The sequence below is a fragment of the Uranotaenia lowii genome, unplaced genomic scaffold, assembly GCF_029784155.1.
Source record: "Uranotaenia lowii strain MFRU-FL unplaced genomic scaffold, ASM2978415v1 HiC_scaffold_635, whole genome shotgun sequence".
NCBI classification, from domain to species: Eukaryota; Metazoa; Arthropoda; class Insecta; order Diptera; family Culicidae; genus Uranotaenia; species Uranotaenia lowii.
In genome coordinates, this window is record NW_026598573.1 from 1 (window position 1) to 25,000 (window position 25,000).

Consider the following 25,000-nt stretch of genomic DNA (forward strand, 5'->3'; position numbering starts at 1 on the left):
GCAATGTACAGTTTTTTTTACAAAATCTTTAATTTAAAGCATACTTTTGTATGACTGACTTTCCCGTTCAAAAGATGTTCGGGTAAATATGACCCTAAATGCGTACATTCAAATAAACTTAAATCACTGAATTTTGGAGGAAAAATAACTAAATTTTATGTTTGGAGAATCGATTCTTTCAAAATAAAACACAGCGAATCGAAGTTAAAATTGGATATCTTTCTTAAAGTAAGACACAAATTTGAACGGATATTTTGCGAACAACTTTGAAAGGTTCAGTTTCTGTTACGTAAAAACATTATTTTTTAAACTTGAAAATCTCTAAAGATGACATTTAATAGAAGTTTTCACAATTACCCAAAGAGGAGGATTGAGAGCTATAAGATATGTTGATAGTACAAAATGGTTCCACTCAAGATCATATTTTGGTACTGCGCATGATCAGAATTCTTTCTTCACAAAATCAGCTCTAGAGTTATTTTTTTTTTTTTTTTTTTTTTTTTGTATGGGTTTATGAGCTACCTGGCTGACCCGGAAAGGAAAAACAGATCGGGGGACAGAAGAGGAAAATTTACATGAGAGTAGAATAGCTTAGAGTAGGATAGCGGCAACAGAGCCCGAGGGTTCTGAGGCACCAGTTTAGGGAAGCGTTAAGATAGTGCTCGACGGACTGGGACAATTGGGCCCTACATGAGCTTCGAGTTAACCCAACCTCCAATTCAACCGAGCAGTAACAGTATGGTAGCAAAAGTTATCATATGCTTACGTCTCGATATCATTGTCAGAAGGGTTCACTATCTTACCGTAGTTGAGTTATCCCTACCTGCCACCTAACCTTACTCAATGCAATAACTTTGAATTTATTATCGTTTTAGATTGACTAAAAAAACATATTTTTCGAATTCAGAACAAAACATCTAGATAAGAAGCTATCTCTCAATGCAGCAATTAATAGAATTTCGCTAAACACAAATAATAATTGTACCAAATGTTTTGGAAATTAAAAAATAATATAGAGATACAATTATGAATTGCATGTTCAATATCTTTTGTACTATCATTGACTTATCAAAATAACAGGATTAAAACCATAATGCAAATGGCGATGCTGTTCTTCTAAAACCTCATTGTTAATTTTGAACAACTTCTCAAACAACTTTCCTCAATCTTTGGTTTGGTTAAAATGAATGTCAATTTTTAAAACCCCTATATTATTTTCCTGGACGAGTAGGTTCTTGTTTATCAGAATCATACCTTCTATCTTCTACATTCCTTATTTGAATTTCAAACCTAATCAAGCTATAAGATCGAACTACAATAAAAAAGTATTAAAACGAGAAAGAACTATGCTGTTCTTCTAAAATCTCGAACATTTACAACTTCACAGAACAACTTTCTTCAATCTTTTTCGGATGAAATAAATTACACTCCTATTTATAAATCTCCAATATTATTTTGCTGTGCTATCATCTATCTTTTACTTCATTATTTGAATTTCATACCAAACCAAAAAATAGACAATTCTATCAAAAAGTTTTGAAACGCAAAGGTAATATTTTTGACAGAAAACTATCTAAACAGCACCTTAATCCAATAAGCCTCTAGTTCTTGTAAAATGCTTGATTTAAGAATAAGCCTTCGAAATTCATAAACCGCAAATGCACACTTACTAGAGCAATGGGGAGAAGGAAACTGTTACTTTATCTTGCCTAGTAGCACATTGAACATTGAATACCTAACCATGCCAATTGTTAACATCCTCATCCATCTAATTCTTGTACAATTAAATTGCCTATCTAATTTTGGCAGTTATCATTCATTTACAATACTGGCTATTCTAATCTAACTTGCGCATGGTGGAAAAGTGGAAATATCAACATTAAAACAACAAATTGTGATATTTCCACTGCGCAATGCTGTTGTTGTCCAACGGAAGGGAGGGCAAGTGTTTCAACTCCCATTCACCTTATCAACATGGATCATCAAAGAAAAAGTATACGATATTCAATCACCTTTTAATTTATTTTCTATGATCTCATATCGAATAAGGCTACGTGCAACCGCCCTCTCAGGTTTATGTTAGTTTAGAGTCTGTTTCCAAACCTTCAACTTCCATAAACACAGTAATGCACGCCGTCGCCGTGACCCATTACAGCCTAGGGTACGGACAAAATCAGCTCTAGAGTTATTAGGATTAAAAATATTCTACAAATCATCATTACAAAGCAGAAACCAAAAGCTATCCACTGACCGCTGAACTGTTAAAAAAAATCGTTCAGAATTAACCCCTATCCATACCGATTTGCGTCGAATTCCTCCATTTAGTTTCGCTCAAGACCTTTTACCCTACTTAATATTCGTAAATGAAAAGAGATTCTCCATGATATGAATAAAAACGTTCCTTCCGGATAAATTTTTAAATATTTCAAATATTTCAATCTTGCATCAATTTCGTATTTTTCCAACAGGGGGAACTTGTCTACTCCCGTACACTTAAGGTTTTTAAGCAACAACTTAAAAAATATATTTGTGTAAATATTGATTCCTCCTGATTTGAAGAGTATCAATACTAGGAAAACTAGACTATATTAAGGGGGGGGGGGGGGGGTAGGGTCTAACACTTTCAAAAAATCGATTTTTTTATTTTTTTATTTTCTTATTGTAAAACATTTCAAGAATGTTGTGTAAAATTTTCAAGTCAATTGAAGCAAAACTGTAGAAATTATAAGCCTTTATCTCCTCCTCAAACGCGTTTTTCTCGAAAGCACATTTTTAAAGTCCGTGGACATCGTCATTTGAAAACTACTTATCCGATTCTTTTCAAATTTGGAACATATTTTCTATATATAAAATACCAGACCCCAACGTTTTTCTTTTTTGTTTTTTTTTACTTTGGAGAGATTTTACAGGTGAAAAATGGCGGATTTTTTCGTGAAAAATCGTAGTTTTTACTTCAAACAGTCACAAAAATTTCATAAAAAAAATTTTCAAGTAAAATAAAAACGTTGGGGTCCAGAAAAACATCTATTAAAAATATTTTGCTCTGATTTTTTGACTTCAGATGATTCTGTGCTGAGATACAGTGTCCACCGCAAATCCTGTTTTCTAAAAGGCATCCTCGGAAGTGCTCCGTCACCGGCTCATTTTTCAATATTTTTCTACGAAAAAAATACTAAATGTTCTTATAATAATGCTTTGTATAATGCAAAAAATTTGAATACATTTGTTTGAAAGAAAGCTCTAGATAAAAATCGTGAAAATGGTGTTTTTTTATACCCGTTAGACCCTACCCCCCCCTTAAAACAAAACCTGTTTACAACATATTCATGTGGTAAGAGAAATCATTTTCATGACTCAAATCACTTGCACAGGTTTTTTGAGTACGGGTTTTTGAATACTGAATATTCTATGAAACCTTTCATAATAGTTTTTTTGGCAAACTAAAATAATACGTTTGTTTTGAAAAAAATAGAGAAAAATTGTCCATGACCGGACAGAAAAATTAAAAGTTTATCAGATGACCAAAATACTTTCGTTTTTAAATCCTTATCTTCTGCTAATCATTTGAGGTTGCTATGGAAAAGAAAAAAAGACAATTTCAAGTTTATCTCATGTTTAATTTTGAATATTTTCTTGTCCGGTCATAGTCAAAAATTTGGTTCACATTTTATAAGCCGGAAAAACTGACCACAATACATATGCAAAGTTAAGTTAGGCGATCCTCTCCGTACAAAAGCTTTCGACGCCATTAGTTTACCTGAACAGATTGAATTACCATATTTCAAACACCATACCAGGCTGCTATTTACTTTATTTCCGTGGTGTTAAAACATTATTAGGATTATGCGTTTTCAAAAATCCAATGTTGTCCTGCCATAAACGGTTTCCGAGCATAGACAAGTTCCCCATAAATCCTTTTTTCTCTTTACGCATTTTATTTGATTTTGGGCCTTATTAAATCGATGGAGTTTTATCAAAATTGTTTATCTTCATCCTGCTATTTTTTTTTTTAAATTTACATAGGATGTTTAGTAACTAAATCACAAAAAATCTTTGATTCTTAAGTCAATAAAAAAACAACAAAAAAATGGTCAAATATCTGCACCAGTTTCAGATGTTCATAGTTTCACTGGCTCCACCATACAAGTTTAGAAATAATTGATACTTAAATCTTAAATATACTTATATATAAGATACTTAAATGATTTTTTTTGTTATCACTAATTTTCATGTAACCTTCGTTTTTCACAAAACATATTTCAGAACATATAAAAAAAAAATGCTAAACAGAAGAAAACCTTTTAAGATTTTGGGTAAATCTATAGCTTACAGACCTTCTTTTAAAAAAATTTTTTTTCTGGCAACATTTGTTATAATCATTTGATCTCAAATAAATTTTCATACAATAATTATTTCTGAATTTTGAACGTTTGATTGAAAATCTTTTTTTTTTAAATCGAAATTTAATATCTAATTATTATGAAGTGTGAATATTAATTATGAGTTTGATTAAGTTATCTACGTGTTTCCAAATCTGAGTTCTGGAGAAATAAAACTTCGTCTAGTTTTGTATAAAAGTAATAGTCACAGTTGAATTTTAAAAGATTTAGATTGGATCCAAATTATTAAAAAAAATTTTAATTGTTATTTTCCATTTTTTTCTTCAGAATCTCTGTCTTAATTATCACCTAGGATTTTGCTACGAGTAGTAAGACTCAATTTGAAATTTAAATTAATTTCTGCGTCTATATAAAGCAAATTAATTCTAATCAAAACGGAGCGTGAAACAATGATTGAATTCGTTGTATAAATTCTCTACTAATTCGCTTTAATGAAAATTGAAATTCAGCATTTGATTTGGATAATTATTTCAAAGTGATGTGATAATAGACAGAGTCGATTTGGCTCATTTTTTAATTTTTCGGTTCCAAAAAGCTTTGTTGTGGTCTAAAACTCATTCATGATTTTTTGCAGAATTTTTTAGGAACGGTTACGTGAGTAAATTTGAACTTTTTAATGTACTGAAAAATTAACATCATTTTTGCATGAATTTCAAAAAAAACAAAACAAGTTTTGCATGAGCTTTCATAGTGCTTTCATTACGTCGTATAAAAAAATACAAAACTGAAATAAACTAATAGCAACTTTTTTCCATTAAGAATATTTGTCGTCTGGACAACATATTCTGTATGTAAAATACAAATTTTAAAGTTGTTTTGATCACTTTTGCAGAAGTTTTTCTGTGAAATCTTAAGATGTTTCATACGATGTATTGAAAGCTCACGAGATAAATTATGTTTGTAACTATATTATTATTCATTTCTAAGTACAATTTCACATTACAATTTATCGTATTAAATGGTAACTTAAGAAAAATGATCCGCCAAATTTTTATAATATAACCAAAAAAAAATGGAATGAATAAAACAAAATATGGAATTAGCAATTTGTTGAGGAGTCTGGTAGATCAAAGTTATTTGATCTAAGCACGAAAAAGGGGTTTTATATTTTTAAATCCTTGAATTTTTTTATGCTCAAATCAAACAAGCCCAGTCTTCCAAACTATTTTGCAATTTCATCGATGAAAATATATCAAATTTTTCAAAGTGAAAGTAAGAGATAAATATTTTTCTGATCAAATTTGCTTGATGCCAACTTGAACCAAATTTATGATTTTAGTTTAAAATTTGGCTTTTCTAAAATCGAATATTTAAAATGTTAAACAATACACCGAGCAAATATAGAATTTTGTGCAGATCTTTAGGTGAAGTTTAGATATAACAACAAATATACAAATATGAACAACAAATGTTTATCATAAATAATCAATTGAATAATAAAAATCCTGTGGATGATTTGAAAAATCTGAATCTGTATTCTCAACATAAAATAAATAACTGAATCAGTTTCCGAATTTCTATACGATTCTGAAATGTACGAAAATAAAAATAAGATTTCCGTAAAATAATTCCAGATCAGAACTTTATAAGTCAAATTTTAGAGCCCTCATTCATGAATCTGTAATTTACATTCTGTAGTTCTGGTTTACTCACAATTTATTATTTTTTTTTCAAATCTGCATTGTGAATCTAAATTAAAACATGAATTTCAAATGATGGATCTGAATCTTAGTTTACAATGTAGGATCGCCATTTTGAAGCTTTAAAAATTTCAATTTTGTGTGTTTAAGAACTTCGAATTTCAAAGTACTTTTTTTTTATTTTTCAAAATACTTGTAAAACTATTATCAAAATATTAGAAATGCATATCATTTTCGAAAAACATGATTCAAACTTGAAATGAAATGCAAAACCACATTTGAGCCAGAATTTTAAAGCAGTTTTCCATTTCTTATTCCTTATGATTATTCGACCTGAAAATCTAGAATCCTAAACTGCATACAGAATCCGAAATATAAAAATATAAATACAGTTTGGTTTATGGGAATTTGGAACCAGAGCCACCGAAATGGGTTTAATTTAATTTAAAATAAAATATTCAGACCTAAATTTTTATGAACAAGTGAGAAAACTTTGAAAAACTGTAGCAGAATTTTTGTACTTGAAATGGGTTTTTGAGGTTTTGGCATGAGTTTAAGTCTAGATTGTTACTCTTGAAAAACCTTACTATATTATCATAATTTTATTATGAATCTAAAATTTGAGTTTGAGTAGAATACCTCGCTTGCTTTTTAGATACTGACATTTTACTTTGAAGACCCATTTACACTTCTCGTGAAAATGAACGTGAAAAATGTTATTTCGTCAATAAATCAACCACGCGACTAAACTAGATTTTGTAACATGGTGGAATCGATGGGAATTGGTCGAAAGATGAAAATCTCACTGGACTTGTTGTTAAAAACCTTCAAGAACTGTTTTTATTCCGATTCCATGATGAAAATTCAGCTAAAAACCGGGGGAATCAGAATGAAAACAGTTCTTGAAGGTTTTAAACAAGATCAGTTGGATTATCATCTTTCGATAATTCCCCATCGATTCCACCATTTAACACACCCGTTTTTCCACGTTCATTTTCACGAGAAGTGTAAACCCGGCTTCAGTCTGCAGAATCAAGATTGACTCAAAGTTGAAGGAGTCGAAAAAATTTGAATAATTTTTAATTTTTGTTAGTTACAATTTTTCATCCGATTTCATTGGAATCTAAACCAAGATGTTCAAACTTGAAACTAAGATTAGTTTTCAACGTAAAAACAGTAAATTTTTGTTTCAATTTCCACTTTCCACAATAAAAAATTGTCAATCCAAATTTTTGATGGAACCCAGCAAACATTATCTTTCTTGCTTTTTTTTTCCAGCACTTGATCTTCATTGCTGAAAAACCAGCAATCGATCTGTCAAACTCAAATTTGGTTTGGTTTTTGCTCATTATTTTTTGTTGCGCACGAATTGAGTCCATATTCCAGCGATGAAGCATTTAAACCAAAGGTATATTATTCCGGAGAGATTAAGTATTTCGTTAAACAAACTAATATTTTTTTTTATTTCAGATAGAGCATTATGTTCAATACTTGGCAATAAGCGCGCGGCCAACCCAGTGATAGATATTATTTATTTTTGTTATTTAAAAAATAAAACATGGTGCCCAAGAAAAATTAACAAACACATATACCATGGGAAGTTTGAATTCAAAATCTGATTTAGAATTCAAAAAATTCCGGCTGTTTTATGGAAAATAAATGCTGATTTCCAGCAATTGAGATAGATGGTTTCCAGCAATTGATATTACTGGATTTCCAGTAATTTAGTTTGCTGGATTTCCAGTAACTTAGATGGCTGGATTTTTCAGCAATCAAAATTGCTGGAATATTTTATAGAAACTCAGCAGGACAAAATACAGCAAAATTTTGCTGGTTTCCAGCAACATAAAATTTGTTGTGTAGGACCTAATTTCAGATTAAAGATTCTGAAGCTTCAATCAATTTAAAATGTGGAATGTAACAATATATCAGCATTCAGCTAAATGATTCGTGTGATTGTCAAAAACCTCCATAGGGGGCCCTCCCCCCTTTCATAGGGTCATAACCCAGTGGCTTTAAGTAAGAAGTAACAGTTTGAAGGAAACAAAACTAAAACAGATTCATACTCACTGTGGAAGTTTGGTCATATTCAGTGACTGGAAGAAGTCATCACCCATTTTGAACATCTTCAGCGGATTGTAGCCCTGCTTGATCATCTCATCGGTAACGTCGATTAATTTTTTCTCCGGAAACGGTGTCGTTATATCTGCAATCTGAAATTTACAAAAACAGTACAATTAGAAGGATTCTCGAAACAATTAAGATGGTTAAACTCACCCCTTCCCAAGTTTGTCCCCACATGTTACCCAACAGATGAATCGGAATGGGTCCATTTTCCGAAACGATCGCCGGTCCGTACTTTTGACGCAACTTGAACCGTACGTAGGCGTGGATTTGTTCGTACAGAGGTCTTATTTGGACGATAACATCCTCAACCTGCTGTTCAAAGCTGGGATCATCGTACTCATTGAGCCAAACCTCGGCGCCATTATTAAATCCATTTAAGATGGCAGACTCTTTGTTTAGATCCACATATTTTTGGAATGCTTCTTTGGCGGGTTTACCGGCCTTTTCGTGCCATTGAGTCCAGTAGTATTCCAACTCTTTGGGATCATTGCTTGTACCCAAAATTTCCGTTATTTCTGAAAAAGAAAATAACTTTCAGTTAAGAGTTAAGGGTTCTTCTGAAAGCTATCATACCGGGATCCAGAGCAAAATGGCAGTTGGTTTTGTCCTTATACGAACAGATTTTGATCTTGGCATAGTTAGACTCCATGCTTGCAACCGCCTGGAGTAGCTCTTTGAATTTCTCTTCCGGAAGGGCAGCATAGTCCAGCCGAGTTAGTTTAGTGAAACGTCGTTTCAGGTCGTCATTTCTCAGTGCTTGAAAATCGATTTGTTTCAGCTCCTCAGCCACCGTCTGCAATCAGTCGCAGCAAATAAACAAACAAACAAACAATAGGTCATGAACTCCATTAGCAACTTTTTAGCAATGGCGGGCGACCACCTACCTTGGCCAGCTCAGCAAATTCAGCCGATGCCTGGGTCTTTTTGATTAGGTTGTATTCCGTGAGATTGGAACCGTAGGCCCAGGCCGCCAAACTTTGCTTGGCTCTGGCCAGTTGAACCCGCAACTCAGCCTGCTCCAAGGCTGCCCTGGCCGTTGCCTCATGGTCCGCAACCAGGGCGTTGGAAGTTTCTCGTCGAACTACCCCGGCCTGAATCAATCCGATGGCGACGATCGCGATCGAGAGCAAACCGATCAAAATGGACATCCTTTTTTGTACCATCTCGATAGGTTCATATTCCGAAAAAAATCTGTTGAGGAAAAAACCTTAAATAACACCTTTCACCGACCTATTATGCAATCTTCAAACCGAATAAAAATCTAACGGTTGGCGAACAAATAAAACAAAAAACACCAGACTATCTAGTCTTGATGATGATCGGTCGAAAGCTGCGAATCAACTAAGCCGCAATATTTCCAAACAATTCATCAAACTTCTTGACTGCGATGTTTTGCGATCTTTACAATCCTTATCAATAGTTTCGAGTGATAACAAAGAGGGTTTGTCTAGCCGGGATTATTCTTCCTACTGAATAAATTGGTACAATTTTATGATTAACCGAAAGTTTGAAATAATTAAAGCCAATGGTCTCGTACTTTTGTAACGATTCGAAACATCTAGTATAATATGCCTTTGGAAAATGCACCGACAATAGAACAAAAAATATAGCGTACAGAACTAAAAATTTCTTAAATTTTCGATTATAGCTCTAAAACTAAAAAAGCCATGGTTGCTTAATTATTTTTGAAGAACTCAATAAAATTACCACATGGAATCATAATCCTGCACTTCTAATTTGTTTTAACACCCAAAGCTCAAGGTCGAAGGAAAGTCGGTTTTCTAAACTCAAATAACTGTAACTAGCAATATCCTGGCCTGAATTTCACCAAATTTGTTGAGTCTCTTTAAGTGTTGAGTTTGAACTCGATGCCATTTCCTTATCAAATACAGATTTCTGAAACAACTATTTTTTTTTAAATTGTGACTACACAAATTAATCACGAGCAGAAGGTCTTGAAATATAAATTTGCTTCAAATTCTAAGCTTTTAAATTTTTATTGGAATTTTAATGGAATGACATATGAATATATGAAAATATGAAAATATGAATATGAAAATAAAAAAACTGAGTATCCAAATAACCAAATGTTCGAATAACGTTTTTTTTCAGGTTTGATCAGCTCAATCAAATATGCCCACACGACTTCTTTTAGCTCAAAAATTGCTTAACAACCTCTAACCAGCTTCAAAGAGCTCTTTTATCCCATGCAATTAAAATTTCGCATATCGTTTAACCCTAAACCGCTCTTGAGTGTCAATATGACACCATTGGAAGATTGACGGCTTGTAACTTTATTCGAGTGCATTAAAAAAAAGTCTTCGGGGACCATCAAAGAATTCTTGAAATCTATAATTTTGCATAAATTCTTTTTTTTTCATGGACGCACCCAAGCCCAGGAAAAAAAAACTCCCTAATCAGACCTTCTGTGTCAATTTGACACTCCTCGATTAAAACCACTATAACTCTCTTCTTTCTTAACCAATATTTACAAAATTTATTGTTTCAAAAACCTCGTAAAGAAATTAAAAAATTTTCTATATATTCATCTACAACAGTTTTTTGTTTTTCAAAGTCTATAAAAAAAATTGAAAAAAACATACTTTGGAAAAGACTATAGATCAGCTACGGAATGCTAAAAAAAAAATCACTTAGTGTCCAAGAAAGCTTTATTAAAAGCTGTGCGTTCCACATAAGTATTTATTTTTTTTTTTTTAAAGATCATCATGACCACCAAAATATAAAAGTCGTACTTTTCAATCAATGAACCGTCAAAAATTTCATAGTCATACCCAAGGTGTGTATATATAGGAGGTGTAACGATATGTGAAATTCCCGATTCAGCCATTTTGATTTTGCTACTGCGGAATTCGTGGAGTTTGTTTACCAACAAAGCCCTCAGCTCAAGCAAATTTACCAATGTTTACAAACAAACTCACTGAATCTCACCGCGCTCTCCTCGCCTACTTACTGACAAAGTCAGAGAACCTTGTGATCTAGTAACCTTGGTCATACCAGATAAATTTAAAAAAAAAGGATTTGTTGACGTACTTTGGCACATTTTTGGGTCTTTAGGTTGTCAAAATACGAAACACAAAACTGGGCGAATTTTCAATGGTTGCTGTTTTTCGAATTTTTGGTCAATTAGCAACTTTCTCAGATTTTCTTGCACTTAAATTAAACTTTGCACTGGATTTTGAGGAAATTTCATACCGATTCTAGTGGTGTAATTGCAGTAGTGCTGCAATACTGTACACAAATATGATAAATGAAAATGTAATGACACCTTAAGAATCAGTAAGGCTATGATCATTTAGTATCCGGGCAGTTTCAATCGTCTATATTTTAAAAACTATTCACTTGATCGAAAAACTTTCTATGGAGGAAATGAAGGTATTATTATGATATTCAATGTAAAAATATTAAAAAAATAAATTATCGTTGATGACAAGAAATACTATAACTTGATGATAAAATATAATTTTTGTCTTTGCACATTTTTTTCACCCATGTATTAATCTATTATTTTTACCACAGAAGCTAAACTTTTTCAGCTGGAATCTGGTTGGAACCTTTTCATGAATAGGCATCTCGAAGAATTTGACCTCTTAAATTCGGGTTTAACATAAATTTCTTGGCCCATCCAAACACATCTGTCACATTGCGTAAAAGCCGGTTGCACAGATTGCGATTCATGGAACTGCTAATTTTTAGTTAATTCCTGGGTGTCCTTTTGACAGGCAACACTTTTTGCCTGTCGGAAACGGATTTACTGCATAGTTAAGAGGTCTGCATTCAGTTGTTCCCAATAACCATACACTTGTTACTATAGTTGAGATCAAGGGTTCCACTCCGATGTTTGGTTTGAATTTCGTAAGCATCCTAGAGTGGCTCCTTATACTTCTCAACCAAAAAAATTAGAAAACATAAACAGTTCATGAGTTCTCAAGTCAAAAATAATCAATTTCCGAGGTGCAAAATGCGTAAAGGAGCAAATTTGTGCAAAACTATTTTAACCATGGCTTTTTGCACCGTGAATATCTCAAATACACGTTAACGTAAAAATGTGAAAAAATAGGCAAGATAATCCTTTTCGTAACCAACAAAATCAACCATATTTTCGAAAATCAGGGGAACTCAATGGCTTATCAGGTTGCCAGGCAGAGCTTCGAAAAATCAGGCAATGCCTGAAAAATCAGGCATATTGGCATCTCTGTCCATAGATATATTTTCAGAAACTTTCAGTACATCTTTGGCGATTTTTGAATGAAAAATTTTGTTTTCCCATACAAATTTTCATACAAAATTAAAACTCGTTGCGCTAATTCAAGACTAAATGGATCGCTTCCAAAAAAATTATTGCTATTTCTGGCAGCAAAAACAATTAAAAAAAGTTATGGGAGGTGTAAAAATTTGAGAATTTGAAATTTCTTTACGAAGCTTGCAGCGGTCTAATGTACAGTCTGTGTCCCTAAGCATGTTTTTTTCGGATTTATTTCCTAGACTTTGAATAACGTAAAACTGAAATGTTGCAGCTGAATATTAACTGAAAAACATATTTAAATGATATTACAGGATTTCCAAAACTCTAGGGGAGAATGGGGATACATGATACCCTTTTCTTATTTTCGTTATGTCTTTTTAGGAAAATTTAGCAACTCACCGCCTTTTGTATTTTCTAACAGCGTGCAATTCCAAGTTTATTTGGTCCAAAAGATAAAACATATAGGTATGAACTTGTAGATGAACTAGAAGAATTTTTGTGAGGCTAAAAAAGTTGTGAAATTTTTAATGTTACAGAAGACTTGATCCTTTACTAGAGAAGACTTGATTCTTAATTCAGGGTGCCCTGACCCTAGGCAAAAATCAAGTAAAATCCGAAGATAAAAGGTCCTTTGACTACTTTTTGCAATATTAGTTCTCATTTCACAGTTTGTATGTAACAGACAAAGATAATTGTAAAAGTTTGTCAATTACCCTAGGTCATTGAATACTTTAAGGCACCAATTTTTAGTTTTTAGATTAATACAGTATTTTTAGTTCTTTTCAACAGATATTAGTAATTTTATGATAACCAAGGATAACGATCCGTTCATAAGAGAAATATATCTTTTTGGGCTCTTGGGATCAATTATACCCATAACATATATTTTGGAAAACTTCTTCTTAAAAAAAATGAGAGTTTACTATTGCTTTGAAAATATGGCACTTTAAAGTTCATATTATACTCTAACGATTGACGAATTGGAACAAATATTTTTACTTTAATTATTTCACGTGAGAAACATTTTGAAGTGATAAAAAAAATATCTTCAAATCCATTTTGTTAAATTTTTCAATCAAAGTTCAATAACTCGAAAAATAATTTTTTAAAAATTTGTTAAGATAACATCATTGTTGTTTTGTTCTATTTTGCACATTTTTTTTAAAAAACATTTGATATTTGTAAGACATTCCTGTTGCGAGATATAGCGAAGGAATCAAGTATCCCCAGGGATCAAGTATCCTCATTCTCCCCTAAATTTTGTAAATATCGATTGACAAACAAGAGAGATATGTATAGCGGTTTCATGCGAGGAGTGTCAAATTGACACTCAAGGTCTGATTAGGGAATTATTTTCTGGGCTTTCAGGGTGACTCCATAAAAAAATAATAATGCAAAATTAAAGATTTAAAGAATTCATTGAGAATTCCCGAAGGTTTTTTTTATTTGGATGACCCGAAATGGTTACAAGCCGCCCAAACTTTCAAAAGTGCCATATTGACACTCAAGTGCGGGTTAAGGTTAAGGATCGAACTCATAAGTTTTCATAGAGCTGTAAAAAGGTTTCCTGCTATTTCAAGGTCTATGACACTTCATTTTTAATCAAGCTCAGCCAATACTAAAAACAAACTTTAAAGTACTTTATTGGATTCGGTTTCTACTTTTTGAAACTTTGAAGGTTGTATGATGAAAAATGTACTTGTTTCGTACTTCTGATATTTATTAAGGATTTTTTATCCGATGAATAGTTCGTTAAAAGTCTCCGCTGGACTCTTTTGTAAACTTGAAATTTTCTAATAAGTTCCAACGAGCGGTCAAAAACAACTTTGTTTAAACAAAATTTTGCAGCTACAACAAATTTTCTGTGCATACAGTAAATTTTTGCCTCGATTTCCAACAGTTCAAATTTTTGCTGGAAACCAGTCCAGTCTGCTGATTTTCCAGTACTTGATCCGTTTTGCTGAAAAACCAGCAACCGATCCTGGAAAACCAGCTGGTCGAACTGTAAAATCCGTACTTGTTTTTGTTTTTGCTATTTATTTTTCGTTTGTCGTTCTATTCAACGGTGGTGTGACATCAAATTTTATTTTCTCCCGTTTCCCAGCTATGAAGCATTTAAACCAAAGGTAAATTTTTGGAAGAGATATAGTATGAAGTATTTTGTCTAAGTAGCTAATAACACCAGTTTACGAAATTTAAAACAAAATGGTGAACTTCATTGACTGACCTAAATTTTTAATGCGAAACTGAATCTGCAAATGAATTCAAACAAATTTCAGTACAATAGTTTTTAAGTTATGCTGCAAATTTTATCAAACAAGCAATGAGTACTTTTTACGTATCGCGTTTTAAACGAAAATTTTCGGCCAAAATACAATCTTTCATCCGCAATAACTTTTTTGTTTGAGTCTAATTGTGTTGCAGTCTTCAGGTGAAATATTTTTCTTAACTTAAGCTTTAAGAAAATTATTCATAAAAACAATCGGCTAGTGAAGGAAAAAATTATTAATGATAAACCAGAATTTTATGTTCCTCCCGAGGATAATACCTTAAAATCCTATTCATATTTGAGAATCAAGTGTCCTCTTCCCATGGTCAGATCGTTGTAAAATTTGTCATGTGACCTTCTGATAAGCTTCCTATACTACTTATGGTTAGTATACTGCGGTCCGTAAATTATTAAAAAATAATAAAATAAAGGTTGTGGTAAAGTAACCATAACTTCTTTAATTTTAATCCGATTTTGATAAATACTCATTTGAAATTTTTGTTTTGAATTAAAATTTAAGGTCAATATTAAATCAATTTTTTTAAATGTTACTATTGTAGAGCCAAAATCCTTTATAAATTCACTTTGCTGAACTAGCCGAGCCCCGGCCTTTTTCAAACACATCTCTACCACTGGACACTAGAACTAAGACTGCCTGCCCGAGAAAATTGAGAGAAGTGATGGTAGCCCATACGATAACTTAGCATACGGACTACAGACTAGACTAGCTAGCACACAGCATAGGGATGTGCATGATGCACCCAGTCTCCATTGGCCTTGAGACTAATAATTTTATAGGCTTACATTCGGCCGTCCTGTCTATCTCCGTCTCGGAGATCCGGCCTGTAGACAATTCACCACGTTCCATTGTCATCGCTTTCGGTAACTCTCAAAGTTCCGTTACCTGTCTGGTTTCATTCAGAATTTACAATTCTCTTTGTTTGAGTAACTCACAAAGAACCGTTACTCTCGTCAATCAATATTTCTCTTAAGAATTTCAATAGTTTTTATTATTGTTGTAACTCACAAAGATCCGTTACTAACTCATTTATTGGTATCACAATCCTTCATAATTTTCTAGTAGCTTCATTTAACTATTTTTCGATATTTTATCTTTTTTTTTTTACTGTGCTTGGTACCTTCAAGTTATTTAATCCAACACTCTTTACACTACCCACTTTTAATCTCATCGAACGACTCTAGTGGATCAGATTCAGATTTAGAAATATTTTTGAGTATTTTACACCTATATAATTATTATATACGAGATTCCATTCTCGTATCTCGGTTAATTCATAAAAAAAATCTAAGCAATCAATACTTCTTCAGGTTGCATGCAATACGAAACACGCGCAACCTTAAGCACGCAGCCATCATAGCAATCATTTCCTTTAATGATAATGATTCACATTAATGATCGTCGAGACACAAAACAAACAAGTTAAAGGTTTCCATAGTACCATGGAGAAAATTTCCTCTTTTACATTCTCGTTTTTCGGCAAAGAATCACAGCAAGCTATCAACTGATGAGCTAAAATCATAAATAAAAGAAAAGGAGGTGAAGTGAAAACTGAGTGTTTCGATCTTATGTCGTCAAGGTAATGCATTTATTATCTGATTTAATCAAACATTTCATTTTTTTACAGCTAAAAATTCAAATTCTGTAAGCTTATTCTCTGATTTTCCATCCTTCGTCGTCACATCGCAGCAATCTACCAATTGAAGAGCCAAAAAGGCCATTAGTGAGAAAATTAATATGTGAATTGCACTCTGTATCGTTAAGTGAAGAAATTAATTCTTGGTTTTAATCATTTTTTTATTCTTTCAGATTCGAAAATAATTTTAAACCGGGTTTTGTTCATCAGCATCAATTGACTCCTCTTCGTCCTCTTCGACCTCAGGGAAATCATCCTCCGGTGGCTGCCCCCAAGGCTTTATTTTGTCTGCAGCGTATACCGACTCGAAGGGCTTTTGTGTAACCTGAGTTGAAGGAGTGTCTTTCACGACATAGCGGTCTGCTCCAAGAACCTTATGAATTATGTAAGGACCCCGGAATCGAGGCATTAACTTCCTGGAACTGCCGTCTGCGGGAGGCTCAAAACGCAATAAAACTAAATCTCCCTCGTTGTAAGTCGATGGAGCCTTGTGGGTTGTGTTGTGACGCGCAGCTTGTTTCTCGGCGTTTTGTGTCATCTTTTCTAGCGCCTTTTGCCTGATGTCTGGCAGTGATTTTATCTCATCGGTTAAATCAGATTCGTCTCGTAGGGCAAGCAACAACTTATTGTTTAACACGTTTCTGGGACGATAACCCAAGAGTATGACGTGTGGACTTTCTCCAGTCGTACGGTTTTTCATGGTGTTCATAGCCCATTGAACGGCAGGTAAATTAGTGTCCCATTCGCGTTCATCTTTCCCCGTAGTGAAACATTTTAGTGCACTGGTGACAAATTGGAAACATCGCTCGACCTGTCCGTTTCCCCTGGGCGTTTTAGCAGCTATGAGTGAGTGCTTAATATCTCGTTCTCCGCAAAATTCTGTGAATGCCTTTGACGTGAATGCTGCTCCCCTATCGGATACAACGATTTTTGGTATTCCAAAATACTGAGATATTTCGTTGAGAACCGATATCACTCCGGTGGTGCTGCAGCTTCGAGTTGGTCTCAGGATAACAAATCTTGTGAAAGCATCAACGACAGCCAGTACCTGTGTATTCTGGCGTTTACTTCTAGGAAATGGTCCGCAGTAATCAATGTGGACGACCCAGAACGGAATCGGTTCCTTCAGATGAGCATGGATTTAGTATCGTGTCTCGTCTAAACCTCGTTTGCTGGCGGCGCACTCGATGCAGCATTTGATGTATTGCTTGATGAATGCAGACATGCCTTCGAACCAAAAGTCCTGTTTTATCAACTCGGTGGTTTTATCGACTCCTGGGTGGCCCATGTCATCATGTAGCGACTTTACAACATGGAACCTGACTGTGGCAGGTACAACAAACTTCAGCCCTTCATTGGTAATACGAAATATTCGCCCATTGATTAATTGATAATTTTTTATTATATCTTTTTCTACTTTTACTAATCCTTCCAACATCTTGCGCACATTACAGATTTTACCATCCTGCAACTAAAGTGCGGCGACCCAGTCGAAACAATCTATATTTACGGACAAGACCTGTTCGACGTCTTGAGTCCCCCTCGTTATGTTCCTGCTGAGACTGTCCACATGATCCATTTGCTTGCCGGATCGGAACTTCAAATCGAATGAGAACTGCAGGGTATACATCCACCAGCGGGCGATCCTATGGTTGAGCTCCTTTTTAGCTTTTGTCAGAGCTAGGGATTGACAGTCAGTATAAACTTCGAAGTGCTTATTCAGAAGATAATACCTAAACTTTTTCAAGCTTTCTACCACTGCAAGTGCCTCAAGTTCATAGCTGTGATAGCGAGATTCGATTTCGGTGGTAGCTCTACTGAAATACATGACAGGTTGAGCTTGATTCTTGAGGTTTATCTGAATCAGAATTCCTGCCAATCCGAAGCTACTAGCATCACAATGGATCTGATGTTGTAGAGCTGGGTCGTACAATGCCAAAACGGGTAGTCGAGTCAACGCTAATTTTAAATTGTCAAATGCCTTCTGTTCGGTCTCTCCCCAAATGAATGATACTTTGCCAGTGAGGCGTGTCAGAGGAGCTGCTATTTGGCCGTAGTTTTGAACAAAACGACGGAAATAGCCGGTGAGTCCAAGAAACTGGCGTACAGTCCTAGCGTCGGTCGGAACAGGAAACTTTTCTACTGCTTCGGTTTTGGTTTCCCCAGGCGTAACACATCCTTCAGCGACAATGTGACCCAAATATTCGATGGACCTTTTGAAGAATTCACATTTACTTACTTTTAATGTCATTCCAGATTTCGCCACCTCGATCAGGAACCGTTCCAATAAGACCAGATTTTGTTCTTCAGTTTCGGTCGCGATCACAACGTCATCCATATAAAAGGAGATCCCTTGATCTCTCAACGGTCGTACAACTTTACTCATAGCTCTGCAGAATACACTTACTGAGTTAGATAAGCCAAAGGGGACGCGTTTGAATTGGTAGTGACCATCTGGAGTGACGAATGCCGTATACTTTCGGGATTCCTTAGCAACGCCAATCTGTAGATAACCACTCATCATATCGAGCAACGTAAAAACGCGCTTTCCAGTTAACTGATGAAGTTCTTCTTCGACTCGCGTATTCGGAAAGTGTTCCCTTTGGACGATACTGTTTAGCATCCGGTAGTCCACGCACATGCGGAAGCCACCAGTTTTTTTCGGAACAATAACCACTGGGCTTGCAAATTCCGACGATGATTCCTCGATAATGTCGTTTCGTAGCATCCCATCAATTTCGTCTCGCAAATATTTTTGTTGCCCATACGCCACTCGGTACGGTATGTGTCGTATAACCCTGTCCTCCTTCAAGCGGATATGCATTGTTTCTAGTTTAGTGAAACCAATTTCATTGGTACTGATGGCAAAACAATCGCGATACTGATTGACTAATTTAACCAACTGTTGCTTAGAAATAGGTGCAGCGCTAGACTCGATGAGCAAGTCGTTCACTATCAGAAGTTTCTTAGAGATACTTTGTTTGCCAGTCTGCACGGTCATAACCACTGGTTGCTCGTGCCGTATAGTCACTCCATCCATTGTCCTCTCAACTGATACACCCCTTTGTCGGAAGAAATCATCCCCTATCATGAGCTCATATTTCATTGCATAATCGGGTACAATCAGAATCGCTACTTGATTAGTAAATCCGTCAATTTGAATAGCTTCCGTTGTAGTTCCCAGTACTCTGCACTCTCCTCCGGCGAATCCCTTTAGAGTCGATGAATCTGGCTCAATGTTAAGTTGTAGTTTCCTCGCAACTCCTTCTCCAATTATAGTTCTCTTGCTGCCCAGATCGATGAAAGCATTAACTGAAGCGTCCTTTATGACGGCAGTTTTCTGGTAAACCACGTTATTTATTTGGTGGTGTGGTTTGATGCCACCGGAGATCGAAAATCCTTGCGCTCTGGGCATTTTCGAGCCAAGTGATTCTCGGAACGACAAATGAAGCATTGTCTTTTAGCCATTGGTGTCGATGTGTATCCTCTCGAAGTTCCGGGTTCTGTGACAATGTTCGTCGTCGCACCACGAGGTGTTTGAGCGCGAGGTGATTGTCCACTTCGATTTGGCGCAAAAGTACCCTGAGAAGTATCCATTGACTTTCTAGCTGGTGTCTTAGTGAATCCAGAACGTCCACTTGAGAAAGCATCCCTTTTGTCATTATCCTTAGTCGCCCGATCAACTCTCATCAATGCACTCAGAAACTGGGGTAACGTGCCATTCGCTTCTTGAGCCATTACGGCTCGCGTAGACGCATAAGGTAAGCCTTTAATTAGATATTCCTTAATCAAGTCATCTGATAAACGGATTTTTCTACCCATGGCAACTGTCTCGTGGAAATACGACTCAATAGACTGATCCGGTTTCCGTTTTAAGTTAATCAGTTTCTTATGAATGCTGGCCGAATCAATGACTGTCGGAAAGTTTTCGAGAAACTGTTCTTTGAAAATCTCCCAGCTTCGCAGCTGTTGTTTGCAACCGTCATACCAGAATTTTGCAGGCCCCTTCAAGCGCATACAAGCATACAGTAATGTTCTTCTCTGGTCCCATCCGAAAATCTCTGCCATTGAGTCGATCTCATTCAGCCACTCCTCCGCGGATTGGTTGCGTTTGTTGTCGGGGTCGAATTCTGATAAAACTGCCTCAACCTCGTTTGCGCGCATAGCTAGGCCTACATCCTGCTCTGGGACGGGTTGTTGGTGGCGTCGATTTAATCGAGCTGAACCTCTAACTCGGTTGGCAGAATGCATCTTTTCGATAAAGTGTTTCGCGGATTAATCACTGTAAATTTCACAACAATGCAATTTATTTTCAGATCACACATAACAACAACAATTTACAAAACTTACGGTAACTTCGGCAATTAATCAGGTACACGATCCACGATTTCAAGTTATGCACCAACCGGGACAAAACTGTAATAATTTCCACATATTTATAAATAAACTGTAAATTTGATTCAAATTCAATGAAATGCAACTTACGGCAATTTCCTCGAAAGCAGAGAAGCACAATCAGCGATTTGAGGTTATGCACCAAACCGAACAAAACTGTAATAATTTCCACGTATTTATAAATAGACTGTATATTTAATTCAGATTCAATGAAATACAACTTACGGCAATTTCCTCGAAAGTAGAGAAGCACAATCAGCGATTTGAGGTTATGCACCAAACCGAACAAAGCTGGAAAAGTTCGGACATAAAGTCATTAAAATACCAAACCTCATAGTTTGAATAACTTACGATTGATTTATTCCGAACTTTGTACTGCACAAATAACTCGCGACTTAGTAACTTGACTGTTAATTAACAAGAACTTTAGCCAAGATTTGTCCGTTAAGAAAATCACAACTGGTACCAACCGTTTCCAAATTGCAATGCCGTTCTCGATACACACACTCATTCTCTCGCTCTTTACAGTCATGGGCGCCCATTTCATACATCTCACTCACACTAATATGAAATATAGAATAGAGAGTTCTTCTCCTGAAAAGGGACGGCTCTCTCGGCTAGAAGTTTCTCAACATATATTGAAGTATGGGTTATTTAGGAAAGTTACTCCCGCGTGTATGGGTGATTATTTCAACGGTTATCGTTTCCCTCATACTTACTTCTTTTTTTTGCCCACTATGGCGTCATCTTTTTTGGCCAGATGGAATGTTTTAAAAACTTACCGGCAATTATGGTTTGGTATACTTTAACCTGTCAGGAAACCAACATTTAGTCGTAGTCAGACGTAGACAATCCCACTTCTGAAATGTAGAGCCAAAATCCTTTATAAATTCACTTTGCTGAACTAGCCGAGCCCCGGCCTTTTTCAAACACATCTCTACCACTGGACACTAGGACTAAGACTGCCTGCCCGAGAAAATTGAGAGAAGTGATGGTAGCCCATACGATAACTTAGCATACGGACTACAGACTCGACTAGCTAGCACACAGCATAGGGATGTGCATGATGCACCCAGTCTCCATTGGCCTTGAGACTAATAATTTTATAGGCTTACACTATCGAGTCTTAAACTTTCGCAGAAACAAAATGTGTGTTCAATGGAAGTTGGTCGAAACAGGTTGAAATAGGTCGAAACAAGTAGGAATGAATTTTAACAGTTGATAATCTGTCTCTTTCCAATCGACTTCGATCGATTTCAACCAGGTCGTCCGTTGAACATACTTACACCAATACTAATGCGTGTTTTGTGCGTTTTGCACACGAATTTCTAAACTGACCGAAACAGATCACGGGAAAACAAGCTTATATGGATTCCGGTCAACAGTAAGAGAATTATGACCTTTTACGGGGATTTCAAATATCAAAATTTTTATTTTTTTTAATTAGAAATTCATGGAGAATATCCGAAAAGCAAATAAAATACAAGGATTCTTTGAACTACTATTTAATTTATCATTTTTTAAATTAGTTTTCACGTCATTTATCACTTAATTATTTTCACATCCCCGTCTATTCACTACAACTTTGACCGTAAAAACCGGGTGGAGGAATTCGACTGTACAAATTTTCACCGTTCCTTCCGAGTTATTCTGATGTGGAGACTGGTGGGCTGATTTCCCTGGTGCCTCTTTTTCCGTCATACTGATTTCAATCCTGCCAGAACGTGGCCTCTTTTCCGCCGATCAATTAAGAAGTGCCATGTTCGCTGGCAGCGGGAACCTGATGAAAAAAATACACAAATTTACCCATGATTAACCGGAAATTCTTCGTGTTAGGATCGAACCTCACCTGTATACGCTTCCTGTGTCGATTTGTCCACTATTTGGAAGACGATGTGGGCACAAAAGCCAACGCTAGCTGCGAACTCCGCATCCACACAGCACTTCCGTTCGTTGGATTTGTTTGGAAACATCCCGCCGACTCGAAACACACAGAACCGACGCCGACTGAATCCAAACATCCAGAGCACTTGGCGAAAACGAAACAAAAACATGCTCTCTTTCTGACACACACGCTGCATGTGTGTTAGTGTGGTAGAAATGAATCCTGCTTTCGAGCTGGATCGGTTTCGACTAGTTTCGATCGATTTCAACTTGCTCCGTTGAACAACAACCAGACCTGTTTCGACCAAAACATAAGCCCATTGAACAACGAACACTTGACAGAAACTAGTCGAAACCAATCGCTACTTACGATTGAACGAAGCTAAAGTTTTCTCTAAAAAAATGAAGTTCTGATGATCGATAGTTAATTTAATCATTACGGTTTTGCAGTATGAGATATTTAAATCTAAGTAAAAGTACTTTTTTATTTTTCAAAAATTCCATATTTGGAGCATAACGCATAACTCAAAAACTGTTCTACTGAGATTTTTTCGAATTTCATTTTCGGATTCCGCGCACGATTTCACATGAAAAATGCTGTTCAGTTTATTTAGTCCAAAAACGCTGTAAACTAGTGTAGTTGTTGTTTTCAATGCTGATTGAGCATGATGTCAAAGACTTGGCTAAAGCTGCCAACCCAGTGGCAGATATTATTGAACATTGTTATACAAACTTAAATAATTGTCACTCAAGAACGATGAACATGGCTTAACTTTGAAATTTGAATTCAAATCCAACAATTCCGGGTTGTTTTTTTGGAAACAATGCTGATTTCCAGCAGTTGAGATAGCTGGTTTCCAGCTAAGAAGATAAATATGAGTGATTTCGATGGAAGGGAAATGTAGGGACTTTCTTCAAAAGAATTACTTAAAGTGTTTCAAGTTTTGTTAAAAAACTTAAGATTTTTGTTTACCCAATTAACTTCTCCAATCAGTGTTTGATGAGACTGGAATTTCAACTTAGGAATATTTTAAGACACTCTTTTTTATTTAGTAGAAATTATGTATTCCAATTCTTGAAGTATCTGAAATTTGTCAATCAATATAGAGGCTCTGAGGACACAAATTAACATGCTTTAAGGTAGCTTTTTATGTAAGTGTTTTTAACCAGTGGTGAGTTTGATGATAGTTTCACTCACAGATGTATTTTGAAGAACCTAGTTGACCCAAATAAATTTTTTTAGTTCACTATTGAAAAACACTGAACTTTTTATGGTTACTGCTGGTACGTGATGAAATCAATATTGTCGTCTTTAACTAATATTTGCCACAGTGAGTTTTTTTTAAGACCTATTGATCTTTTGATTTATGAACTGAAGCAAGTAAGTGCTGTTAAGAACTTGAAAATTTACGGAAGATGTTTCTAAGCTTTTGATTAGTTATGTATACTTTTAATGATTATAATTTTAATGGCATGTGCGGCGGAATGAAAACTAGAGAGAATTTTATTTTATAGAATTTGAAAGAAAGGTGGATAAAGTCTGCTTCATTTAATATTGGAACAAATTCTTTTGCTCATTGTGGCGCTCCTAGTGGACGGATTTGAAAACTTTTTTCACCCACGTGTCGGGAAATTCATTACCTTTTACCATGTATTTATGTCATAACACCAAACGATAGCATTTTGTAAACAACTGCCATGGAAGCCGAACGGAGAGATCAAATTGTGCACAGTTTTCTTGAAAATCCATTGTTGTCGGCATCGAAGCTAGCTAAACAGCTTAAAATGCCCAGAAATACCGTATGGCGTGTTATCAAGCAGTACAAGGAAACATTGACGACGGCTCGGAAGCCGCATTTGAAGCGTCGGAGTGGAACTGTCGACCGGAAACTGCGTGGGAAAGTCATCAAGGCCGTCAACAGGAATCCCAATCTTTCAGACCGCGATTTGGCCAATAAGTTCCAGGCCGCTCACAGTACGGTGCGACGAATTCGTCTGCGGGAAGGAATAAGGTCATTCCGAGCCAGCAAACAGCCAAATCGGACGCTGAAGCAGAACAATGTGGCCAGAATCCGTGCTCGAAAGCTGTACGACCAAGTGCTGACCAAGTTCGACGGATGTAAAGTCTGCTTCATTTAATATTGGAACACAAACAATTGCGTGTAGTTCAGTCATTCATTAACGAATTCATAATTTGTTTTTCATACAAATGTAGCATTTTCTTTACTCTTTCATAAAAAAAAATTAAAAAAATTATTCATTGCTGTTTCGAAAAAATTCTCGTACTCGTACTCGTAAGAAAACTGTGCACAATTTGATCTCTCCGTTCGGCTTCCATGGCGGTTGTTTACAAAATGCTATCGTTT

The 25,000-nt window shown here is 35.4% G+C and overlaps 1 protein-coding gene across 1 annotated transcript; it reads right to left on the reverse strand.

The window, feature by feature from the left end:
* Positions 1–8,083: 8,083 nt before the first annotated feature.
* LOC129760507 (angiotensin-converting enzyme-like) lies at positions 8,084–9,573 on the reverse strand. Its single transcript, XM_055758160.1, has 5 exons — positions 9,418–9,573; positions 9,052–9,358; positions 8,741–8,960; positions 8,318–8,682; positions 8,084–8,253 (listed from the first exon to the last, which is right to left on the reverse strand). Exons 2-5 carry the CDS (start codon positions 9,328–9,330, stop codon positions 8,107–8,109), a joined length of 1,011 nt encoding a protein of 336 aa, XP_055614135.1. The 5' UTR covers positions 9,331–9,358; positions 9,418–9,573; the 3' UTR covers positions 8,084–8,106.
* Between the last annotated feature and the right edge of the window lie 15,427 nt (positions 9,574–25,000).

Coding starts and splice junctions, on each gene's coding strand:
- LOC129760507 (XM_055758160.1), bottom strand. CDS start 9,330: ATGGTACAAAAAAGGATGTCCATTTTGATCGGTTTGCTCTCGATCGCG. Junction 8,961..9,051: donor AATTTGCTGAGCTGGCCAAG/GTAGGTGGTCGC, acceptor GACTGATTGCAG/ACGGTGGCTGAGGAGCTGAA. Junction 8,254..8,317: donor GGGGACAAACTTGGGAAGGG/GTGAGTTTAACC, acceptor TGTAAATTTCAG/ATTGCAGATATAACGACACC.